Genomic DNA, 12,925 nt, shown 5'->3' on the forward strand with positions numbered 1-12,925 from the left:
ATCTTACGCTACTACTTTTTTCCGTGTTTTTCATTATACTCAAAAAATACCTTGCAGACTTTCCATTTAAAAACGTGTTTTTGAATAATAATAAAACTATTCAAATAAACCAAACAACACATTTTCTAGCTAAAGTTTTATCTGCCCCCAAAATTTATGTAAAATATAAACCAGAAATAATTAAAAAAAACATTCAACCCTTGGGCATAAGATTTGTAATAAAAAAATTCTCTCCTACATAATACTAAAAAAAACTACTTCTGCCCTTTTTCGTAGAACTGGAGTCTGCTGTTAATAATAAATACGTCTTTATTATTAATGTTTATCTTCTAAGGACAAATGACAATAACATTAATTATATAGACACGAACGTAAAATCTACCAATATAAACACTACTTTCAATACAAACTTTCCACCAAAAAGGTTATATCTAGGCAAGAACAAACGATTCCCCACATCAAGCCGAACTTTTTCCACCTCCCAAACCCTATCGAATGACGCACTTTATTTTAACATTTTTTAAGCAAATATTACTCATTTGATCTACCTACTAACTACTTTGATATAAAAAAACCATGTTCTCTTTAAAAAGTGTCGATCTCATTTATCTTATGAAATTTCAAAATAAATTAACTTTCTTATCATGACTTCATAATTGAATGAAATTTCAATTTATGCTCTCTTCACTCATGTGGTCACATCTACTTAAAATGTTATCCTATTTACGTATTATTATACAAACTGAAAATCTTATTTATAGTTAAACAGCATGAAAGAGTCGCAAATAAATCTATACATTAAAAAAGAATGCCTATAAAATAAAAGATAAAGTAATTTATAATATATTATTATAATCTCTACTCTCTAGTAATTTTTACAGCGTTCCTCAACTTTAATAATCATCTGCTCATTAAAATCACATTGATATCATACGTTATGGCAAGAGCACAATATCATTATTGATTTCTTGCGTTACAAACATTCATATTAATCTCTCGTTAGGTTAGGTTAATTTCTCGTTTATATCAAAAAGTAAATAAGTAAATAATAATTATTCACGAAAAGACGCGAAAATTGATGTTTTAAAATATGAAAATCATTAGATAGTTTATTATTATTTTTTTTTTTTTTAGCAACAAATAGAAGTTAGGTTGTTTTTTTTTAATATATATTTTGTAAACATTTATTTATTATTATTTTTTAATTTTATCAAGTAAATGTAATTATAACTACATTATAAATATTATAGTTGTAACTATAACTTTACCACGGCAACAAACATTGACAAGTAAACATAATATTTGTAAATGGTATTCGAATTGATCTGTAATCTGTGTAACAAGTATTAATCAAACTTCGATAGGTATATTGAGTAATTAATATTATAATACTCATTTTAATTTTAAAAGATAATATAGTTCTTTATTTAATAAGTTTTTTAAATACCATGAATGATTACTTAATAAAAGCCATTACTTTAATGGCCCTTGGTCAATATAACAATGTTATAAAATATTTCAAAGCATATATGGACGAAGAACCACATATTCCATTAAGCAAAGAAGTATTTAAACTGTTATTGAAAGCCTGTAATAAATTGTCGAATGATAATCGAACTTATATACGTGAGCTAGAAGCATACTTGAAATCACTCCTAGACAGCGACAGAGAACGCATCATAGCCATCACCTCATTATTGGATGAAACTAGAAACGATTTAATTGCCATTTGTACCGAAGTCGTTAACATTATTAATACCAATTTACTCAAAAACGTAGAAGAAATGAGAGAAAAAGTATTGATTTATAACATGAAAGGCGATTACTATCGGTATATTTTGTAATTTTTGATATTCGCTTTATATTTCACTCAGACTTGTAGCAATTTAATAATTTAGATATTCAATAATTAATTTAATTTTAATTTGATTGACTTTCACATTTAAATACTCACTTACTAAGTCCTACAAAGACAGTAAATTTGAAAAAAAAAATAATAATGTATAAATACATCCCTTTAGATAATAAATAGTCTTAATGAGGAAACGTTTTCAAAATTAAAAATGTATTAACCGATCGCATTAGTATTGTAGTAGGTATAATATCTTAATATTGTGTAATATCATTTATAGATAATCTAAACTCTAGAGCTATGTAATTAAGAATATAAAATGTAAAACAAAATGTATTATCATCCTTTATGTTATTTTATAATTATTTAAACACGATTTTAGGAAGTCATCCTAGAATAGTTAAAAAGTATTTATGCTTAAAATATAGTAGGTACTAATTAGTTTTTAAATGTATTTACAAATGTTAAATTATAGTTATATTATATATTAAAATACGAATACATTTTAGGTATATGTGGGAAGTAAATAATGACGACGCAATTTACAGAGAAGCAACTAAAGCATATCAAGAAGCTATGAGTATATGCCAATGGAATTTTAAACCAACAGATCCATACTTATTACAAGTCGCATTAAATTTCACGACACATCTGAACAATGCTAATAATACTGAAATGGCTATAGTTATCTTAAAAAGAGTTATTCAAAACGCACAAACAGAAGATCTTCAAAATTATGATTTCTTAAAGAAATCATATGTTGAACTAGTTTTGAAATACTTAAATGAAAGCTTACTTCGATTTCAGAATATTTTCAACCAAAATCAAGTACAAATAATTGAACTGATGGAAGAATTTGAAATTGATTATCGTTCAAGACGATCAGGCTGATACTGTTCCGCTGTTCTTTTAAAACATTTTTATTTAAATTTATACTTCGCACGCGCGCGCGCGTGTATGTGTGTGTTTGTAATACATATGTATAAAAAATATAGATACTTAAATATATATTTCACGTTTCTTAAAAGTATTTTTATAATTTATTTTAACTTCTAGTATAAATTTAAAATACAAGGTATTTTGAAAAAAATTAATTCATAATGTTGATACTTTATAAACGTGCATGAAGATCTGAATTTTTTTTAAATATCACCTCTAGAAAAAATAATTAAAACTGATACAATTATGAAACTAGTCGTAAAATGTCAGAAATGCATAGGATGGCGTACTGTGGTACTTTCTCTTTTTATTTTTTTTATATTTTATCATCACAGAAAATATAAAACAGTACGGTCCACCTACACAATCATAGTGGTCTTAGCATTCATAAAAAATGAACTTATTAAAAAACTAATTATAAAAAAAATTTCCTAAATATATCTGTGTAGTTCATGAAACAGATAATTCTCAAAATTTAACGTACTTAGTCGAAGTTTAAATTAAAACGCTTATAAAAAACATAATTGTATTTTATCAATAATAAAATACAATTGATATTATAATTAAATGTGTGTCTTCTTTATATTTTTAAATTTTTTTAAATGCGAATCATACAAAATATCGAATGTTGGACTTATTTTTAATTTGTATAAATATGAACTACTCATTTATATGAATCACTTGTATGATGATCTTGTGAAATCCTATATTTTATTTTTTAATTAAATATTGCAATAATTTTATTTCATTATAGTCGTATAGCAAAATTTGAAATAATTTATATAAGTTCATTACATAATATATTTAATTACTATAAAAACATACAAAGGATATAATTATATTCATATATTTAATGAATCTTATTTAAAAATTGTTAATACCTACAAAAAAATCAACATTTATGGTGCTATCTGTATTCTTTTTTTGGACTATAGATTAATTAAAAACTTTTGGAATACTATTTTCTCTAAAAAATGTAATAATAAATAAATAAATATAATATATATATATAATTTTAAAATCAATTGTTTCTTTGTTTCATCAATCAGAAACTTACACAATATTAATAATGCATTCATCGTTGAGTTTTAATAAAAGTGGAAATTCTTTACAAAGTGTTCACAATTCGTGACGATTGAAAATAAAACTTCTAAAATGCGAACGAATTTATTTGCTATTTTGACGGTATAGTAAAACAACATAAACAACAAAAAACAAATTATATATTATTTGAACCATTGTACTGAACACAATTTTTATGAGATTGATTTTAACATTCACTCATAATACAAAAAATATCAACGATAAGCAAAACTTGGTATGCAGCGTTTCGTAGATCAAAATATACTCGTACACTCGAATCAGACCATAAAACAAACGAAATGGAAAGTTTGTAGTTCACAAAAAAACCGTATTTCATTGTTTTTACACATATGTTCAAATTTTGTTTCACAATAATCATTTCTTGTTTTGTGAGTTACGCAAAAAACATACATACATTTGATTGATAAATGTCAGTTACATGGTAGTGTTTGGAATAAGAAAAGCTACATTTTAGAATTACATTACAAGACTTAAGAAATATTAGTAGAAAAATAGAATCCAATGCAGTAAGTAATATTATACTGTTTTGAATAATAATTTTATTTTAAGTACGATAAAAATATCTTGCATAATTTGCAAACTTATTAATTTGTTTAAAACTTACAAGCAAAAAAAGTTTATAGTTCTATTAAACTTGCATTTTTCAGAATTACAATGTTATTTATTAGTCACTAAAATACAGAAAAAATTTAAAAAAAAATGTATTTAGAAAATATATTACAAAACTTTTTTGATTGGAATTATGGTGCCAACATTTAAAATGTTTTAATTCTATAAGATTTTTTCCTTTTGCAAGTCGAAGTTCTATCGTGTTGTTATTATGTCATACCACAAGTTCAAAACTTAACTATGATTTAGAGTTTTTACTTGTTAAAACTTCAAATTAAAATTGTACACGCATTCCTTTATCAGAAAATGAGATTAACTTTTTATGCACTAAAGTATGACCATTTTTGTGTTGGGTGGCTGAAATTCAATTTTAAAGGACCTCTGTTATTCTCTTAAAATTGCATTTGATTGAATATTTGCTATGAATTTTTGATAAATGCATTTTGAAATAATATAAATAATAATATGAGGTAGGTGTGTGCAATGCAAATGGTTAGCACTTGTCTTTATACTCAAAAAAAAAAAATATATATATATATATACTAGAGTGAATATGTAAAAAGAAACAATAAAACATCATTGTTTTGTAGTTTCTTATTGATTTTGTATCTACATTTACTAATATATAATATATTGTCAATACCAATTTTTTTTTTTAAACAAAAAATATATATTTCCATTTAAATTAAATTAGATCTCAATGAAATAGTAAACTAAATGACATAACTTTTTAAATATTCAATTCTTAATTATAGAAATTGAAAAATAAATATATTAACAGATTTTCACTCTTTTGAAATATTATCGCGTTAAAAGAACATTTTTAAAGCTATTTGACTCCGATTCAAAATCTTAGCTACATAACTGATTAGTATAGTAATGTGCCTTTTTTTTATTAGTTTAATACAATTTTTGAATATATCTATTTTATTAATTCGATATTCTTTTTATATCTATATTAAAATATTATAAAATTATCTTAATTTTATATACATAATTAATACTATGTTGAACACAGTAATACCTCAAATTTAAGTAATTTACGTTGTTCATTAATAAAAATATTTGCTTTCACGTAAGAACTAAAGAGTGTGATATCATGTATATGATGTAGATTTTTAAAAAATTAGTGCTTTTGATGTTTTAGAATTTCATTCGAAAATTATTATAGTTCTATTTGTTTATGTTTGAGAAAATAAATATTGAATGTTGAACAACATATAGTTTTCATATTTCAATACAGATAATTTTATTTTGGTATTAATAATATTACATAAAAATCAACTTTCATTTCATTGTTATTCCAATTATTGGAAGGTTATAGGACGGTAGGTAGTTTCGCTGTTTATTTGAATATTCCAAGTAAAATAATCGTATACATTTTTTTAGAATTTTAATCATAATGCAATACAAATAATATGTATAACAACTAACAGGACGTACTTTTATCGATTTTATTCAATGTATATTACGATGTATTAAATATTGAAGTAAAAATTTTTTTTTTTTGTTACGTATATTGTATATTTGTGTATTATTTTCATTGCATTTGAATTACTAGTATAATAAATACATACCTTTATACCCACTACTGCTAACAAAAATTTTAACTCAGCAGAGATATATTATTTTTTTGTCCCATTAAATTTGTTTTTCTAGAGAGTATATATATTTGATATTAATTTCTTTTTCATTATAAAATTATAATATTTGAAAATGATAACTATGTTTGTATTTATATTTATCAGTTTTGTCGTCGAATTGTAATCAATGTTGAAATATTTGCAGTCGTCGTTAAAATTACACAGTATATAGACAAACATTATTCTGTAGGCAATTTAATATTATTATGTTAAATGCATAGACCTTATACTCATAGACGGAGCAAATTAGAAGTTCCCGCGGTAAACGATGGCAGCACATGTTGTTGAGCGTAGAACAAACCACGTTGTGTATAAAATTATGCATACATCATATATCCTAATATACTACAAATTATTATAAGACCTTAAATCAAACCGCACCACTCGCCCTCATCTCGCCAAGATGTTTTATCTATGAGTATAAGGTTTATAGTTCAATGTAAAAATAAATACTATAATTGCATAACAATTTCATGCTTAATAATTTTATGCGTTTCACACGTTTTTATGATTTTTAACAAACCATAATAATTATAAAAATCAATAGTGTTGTACAGTTTCATAATAATTAGACCTTAGCCTGTAGTGTATTGGTACACAAATGCTGTTCAATCATAAGTGAATACATTATTGAAATTGAATTTAACAACAATATTGTTAAGCCTAATCAGAGTGATAGTTCCACGACAGCGATGTAGCTAAATTGCATATCTAAAGCGCCGTGTGACCATGATTTTATTACTACTTAACAACGATTATACTATATTATTAGAACATATTTTATGATTAATCATTTAAGCAATAATTACTGATGGAATCGTTACCGATAAAAATGATATCACGTACATTGAGTATACGAAACTAGGTAGTTGTAAAACTAAGTTGTACAAGTTTTTTTTTTTAAATATCTGTAAAATCGTTTTCATTTCGTTGTTTTTAAAGCTGTAACAGGTATCATTAAAGTTTGAACATCAGATAAATCAAAAGTTGGACATTGAAGTTGTCTCGATAAAGTTAATGTAAAGTTCATAGTATTTATGATGACTGTAGAGTTATTAAAAAAAAAGAACAAATGTTAAAGTTGAACTATACAATCCATTAACTCTAGTTAAAATTTGTCCGTCTAAACATTAACCATGTATTCTAAAAATAAAATACTACAGGTAACATTTAATACATTTTATAAATACTTCATTATATTTGACCCGTATTTTTTTACATTTGTACATAGTTCAATAGTATATGTATGATCAACGGAGAATTGTACCTTATGTAGCCTTCTCATAAATACGCCACTACAATTATCACTATACATAGATAATCATATTTTTAGCAGCCTTCTTCACACCATCTATATAAATACAATGTGTTTATATATGAATATCATATTAATAATCAAAAAACAATTAGGTACAGAAAAAAAAATCATAATAATAACAACATAATAAAAATTAATTTATTATAATTTCAGTTTCCTCTATATGATTATCTACATCAGTTCAAAGTATCAGATTCATGTCAAAGAACTCGAATCCTATGGGATGAATTCATCATATTCTCCTCTATATACAAAAACACAATTCATTTTTACACACAAAATATAAGTAGTTACAATAACTACTGTGCAATATCTATACATCTATAAAATACTCACTAATTTTTTTTTATGATTTATACGATTATATTTGTATGATTTAATTTTCGTTATATAATCGATGTGATCTCCAAAACAATATTAAAAGTCTGAAGTTAATAATGTATTCCAGTATAATTTTGTGATGGTTTTTAAGAAAATAATCGAAAATTGAATACTAAAAGAATAAAAATGTGACTTTTGAAGTGTTAACAAATAAAAATAAACATATGTCAAGTGTTGTACACGGAATGGCTTTTCAATAATGTACGTATTTTTATTGCGTACAAAGGAAAGTATTATCAAACAGTTTTGTGAAACTCGTTTAAACCATGATGATAGAAATTTATTCTAACTATAATAAGTTATATTACTAAATTAGTTTATTATTACGTAATATTAAACTATAAAAAGCACCATAGTTAATGTTTAATATATTTAAGGCATATAAAAAAAATGATATAAGTCTAAAACTAATATTTATTAAATGTACTCAATTATTAAAACTTATAGGGTGATCTTAGCAAATATTATCCAGGTTAAAATTCTAGTAGCCAATGAAATTTATTTTATAATTATGAAATTTCGATTCATTAACTAAAATTACAAATATTGAATTAAGAAACTCAAATATTTTAAAATATTTTTTAACAAATATTTTCGCGATTTTAATGACTTTTTTCAAAATTTTAACTTGAAGCGTTCAAAAAATAAAAAAAAAATAAAAAAAAAAATAATGTGAATTTACGCTTTTTTTAATTCAAGTAAAAACTATGATAATACTATTCTAACTATGATTATTCGTTGTTAAATTAAAATAAAATAAAAATTATTTTATTAAAAATTAATTTTGTGCATTTAATTTTGATCTTTTTCTTAAAAAAAAAAAAAAAAAAAAAAAAAAACAAAGAAATTCACTTTTATACCCCCTCCACCCAAATAAAAATAAAGGTTCCAACTATATCTAAATTAATACCATCTGCTGATGGCATACATTATCCACAAAGTTAAAGATCAAAGCACATTTATTTGTATTATAAAATATAATTAATAAACATACCTATATATAAACATTTATTTAGATCGTTGTAAAACCAATAATACATTTTAGATAACTCAATAAAACCACTGATTCGTCAACACTAATATTACAAACTTAATGTCTTAACGCAATAAGCATCAAATGGAAATTCAGAACCATGCCCTAGCTTGTCAAACTTTGGGAACTTATATTAATGTGCGACGAAGTCTGTTCTTGAAGTTCAATAAAGGGTTACTTTTGAATGTTTCGGACTGCATCCTAAACGGTAGTCTCTGTGACCTATTTAACATATTATGTAAGTATGTGATGAGAATGTTACAGGTGCCGTGCAGCCAAATCGGATTTACAAAATACCTGACAAACTGCAGCCACATACGTTATTTGACCATTATACTAAATTGTTTACAAGATAATTCTATAAAATATGTTCACTATTAGGTACGTATTGTATTTTATTTTACTTTACGTGCTCTAAATAGAACAATATTATTGATAATATCTTTAAAATTTTCCATTGAAATTAGTGTGATTGTAAAATATAAATTTTAATAAGTATTTTACGTTCTGACCCAGTTGTATATTTGTCCAATATTTTCATTAAAGTTCTCAATATGCTCGAATATCTATTTGCTTCAATTTTGTAACTGTTACAAAAATAGTGTACAATACCTTGAAACTAATACACACGTCCTTAAATATTGTTTGAAGATTTTTCATGTAAGTATATAGATTTAACATGGCTTTGAAGTGTTAAAGAACATATTTATTATTGTTTTCAAGAATAAAATATTTTGATGATATACCATCTTTGCGCTAAATTAGATTTGTAAAATTGTTTTCAATTGCAAAAAAACAATCATCATGATTTGATAACATTTCAAACATTTTTAAAATTTAATAAAATATGAATGTAACTAGTTTTGTTCTTGTAATAATAAAAAAATTTAAAAAAAAAAACAATTTGGATAAGAAAATATACTTATTAGTTTATTATCTCTGTATGTTCTGTTCAATTATTAAATGTAAATTTAATTCTACTTTATAGAACTTTAAACTAATAGATATTTAACGATAACCTAAAATCAAATAACATATCATTTTTATTTAGTTTATTTTTTGTTTTTGATCTCTTTGCCAAGAATGGTGGAATAAGACGTAGTACAAATGTATAAAATATCAGTAGTTATAATAATATATTTTATACCACGCGTCGAAAAAGACGATTAGCATAATAATAAGTTCCCAACTGACCTAAATAATTCAAGTGTATTTGTTCGACATCCGGCGAACAATATTACAACGTGCAACATTTAATAAGAATTATAAATTAAAATATAAAAATGAAAAAGAAAAGAAAAGCTAGATGTTAGAGTCGATGTATACGCATGAGTCGTATTTATATTTTTTATATTTTAAAACTATTTTAAGCGTGGGCGTTAACAGAGACCCCAAATACATGTAGAGCTTGAGCCTAAAACGTTTCGAGAGCAAAAATAAGAGTGGGAGATTCGTCTTCTACACGCACTTCATATACGCAATTTTATCCATTAAATATTTTAATTAGCATTTATATTTTTGTTTTAGACGACTTGCTTAATTGTACCAGCACACTCCCGTTCGCTGATCACATACGTGTTTGTCGAGACTACGATACATTTCATTCTAACGCAGCGGCACTCGATGCGGCTCATTAACTATGTATGAGTATAAAACGTTAAAGCGGAAATCAACGAAAATCTACTAATATATTATTACTATTATTATATTTATAGCTTTTACCGATGGTCATAAATATTGATTACAAATTATATACCTAATTTACTATAATAAAGATTATCTATGTACTATACATTAAAATGTATGGTATTAAAATTAAGTCACATTTCTCAGGAAGGGATTAAAGATGGCTCAGAAAAGAGTAAGCATTTCTGGGCTCCTCTCCCTTTTTACGCTCATGGTTTTAAGTACTGTATTTGTTTAAGTCTTTGGCGTACGTAGAATTCGTTTATGGGAAAAGGGGTACCATTTATACCTATATATATATATATATATATATATATATATGTATATGTTATTAATGAAATATTCCATAGAAGAAATCATTACACATGTTTTACTTATGGTGGAGACTTAGGTAGGCGGTGGCGGTGTTTGAACTGTCTATTTTACTCTACCGTGGGGGGTTAAACCCCTAACGGCTTTCCCTTTCTTCGTCAGTACGCCACTGGTAGTATAATAGGTAGATAAACAATAATACTAGTTTTCTACCTATATTTCTTCAATAGACTTTGCATTGTATTATGTCATTAATATATTGAATTTAATACGTAAGTGAATTTAGAACAATTTTAAATAAACGTGAACAATGATGTAATTTTAAAATAAAAAGAACAAATCACTAATAAGATGTGAGAGAATCTGATGGTTTCATTCTATAAAGAGACAATTATACATTTCATGTTCATCAATGATGAGATATGTTTTCCGGACGTTTTTGTGAAATAAGAATATTATTCTATTTTAATTATTATGAATTTATGTTTATAAAAAAAAAAAGTAACTGTATGGAAAAAAATGTTACTGTAAATGAATATTTATGTATGATTATTGATGTGGGTGATAAACTTTATGGGTAGAAATAAAATAGACTGACTGAGAGACAGACTGTCTGGATCCTTTTTAAAAGGATGTGAAGGTCATGGACAATAATTGCTGTAATTATTATGTGACCTATGTACTTCTGATGTAGGATAAAGTGAATATATGATTACTGATTAGTATGAGTCTTTTTGATTATTTATTTAATGTCTATTGAAGTTTATTAATGATATGTTAATTGCATAATTACATTTATTGACTATAGGTGGATAGCAGTGGAATCAATATTATACTATAAATAGTATATAGACAAGACTTCTAATATAGGTATGCACATATCAGGATCATAATATATTATTTAATGTATATATAACACCTTAATAGCACTTATCCACTAGTTAAATGATCATACAAATTATCGATTTTGTGTTGTCATTAATTATAAACACTGTAAATCATTTAAACTTGAACAAAAAAAAAAAAAATCAATACAAAATTGTTTTAATCAGTATATTGCAATTTGACATTAATTATAGATATCACACACAAATATAATGACTAAAATCACTATAAATGGTGATCACTACGAATAAAACAAAAACAGTTATAAAATATTACACTATAGCTTTATTTTTATAAAATAATAATATAGATAAATCCAATTCGAAAATTGAATCACACATACAATGACATAGTGTTGTTTGCTTGATTACTGTGACATCATTCTTCGAATTTTAATCCACCAAATTTAATTTTTTTACTCTTTAGCGGGTTTTTTTAGGTCTTAAATTCGTCGGAAATTGCGTTATTCGTATAATTTTTTCTAAAATTCAATTATAATGGAATTAATAATATTAAAACTTAGAACAATTTAAACTGTCGACATGCAATTAATATAAAATTTCAGAGTAATGAATTGAAGACTGTAAAAGTGCAAAATGGAAGATACAATGCGTGATGTACTGCGTAAGTCTTGATTTTGTTTTACCCTAATCATACATGATGTGTATATTATGTACATTATAAAAATAACGTAATGCTTAGGTCGTACAGAAAAATGAATACCATAAATTCCGCTAAATTGTATTAAATGAGTTTTTATTTTTTTATTTTTCAATGCTATATAAATAATTTCATTGCCGACACACACGACAAAACGAATCACATACGTTCCGGAACGCCCGTCTGTTGCCCGGGGGATACATTAAATTCGTACACGGAGCGCCGTGTCGTTGTGTATACGTCGACAATTTGAAAATTCCGGAATTTGGGGCACATCGCATTGCGGCAGCGATGAACGCGAAATCCCTGTTTAATTTAAATGAGAAATATGATATAATCGAGACAGCAAAATAACAGCGTAGTAACGTACGCAAATATTATGATTGAGCACGCCACCTCGAAAATCTCATACCCACCCTTCAGAACGTGTTTCCCATAATACTAACCTACGCATCAGCCGAGTCGTGACGATCATAATAAAGAATAATGTTGTTGTCATATTT

The 12,925-nt window shown here is 25.2% G+C and overlaps 1 protein-coding gene across 1 annotated transcript; it reads left to right on the top strand.

The window, feature by feature from the left end:
• The first annotated feature begins 1,267 nt into the window (after positions 1–1,267).
• On the top strand, positions 1,268–2,860 carry LOC114124746 (14-3-3 protein sigma-like). Its single transcript, XM_027988099.2, has 2 exons — positions 1,268–1,831; positions 2,362–2,860. The coding sequence occupies exons 1-2, from the start codon at positions 1,449–1,451 to the stop codon at positions 2,741–2,743; spliced, it is 765 nt and encodes a 254-aa protein (XP_027843900.2). The 5' UTR covers positions 1,268–1,448; the 3' UTR covers positions 2,744–2,860.
• The last annotated feature ends 10,065 nt before the right edge of the window (positions 2,861–12,925 follow it).

This window comes from Aphis gossypii, chromosome 3 (genome assembly GCF_020184175.1).
Source record: "Aphis gossypii isolate Hap1 chromosome 3, ASM2018417v2, whole genome shotgun sequence".
In the NCBI taxonomy this organism is placed as follows: domain Eukaryota; kingdom Metazoa; phylum Arthropoda; class Insecta; order Hemiptera; family Aphididae; genus Aphis; species Aphis gossypii.

Coding starts and splice junctions, on each gene's coding strand:
- LOC114124746 (XM_027988099.2), top strand. CDS start 1,449: ATGAATGATTACTTAATAAAAGCCATTACTTTAATGGCCCTTGGTCAA. Junction 1,832..2,361: donor ATGAAAGGCGATTACTATCG/GTATATTTTGTA, acceptor AATACATTTTAG/GTATATGTGGGAAGTAAATA.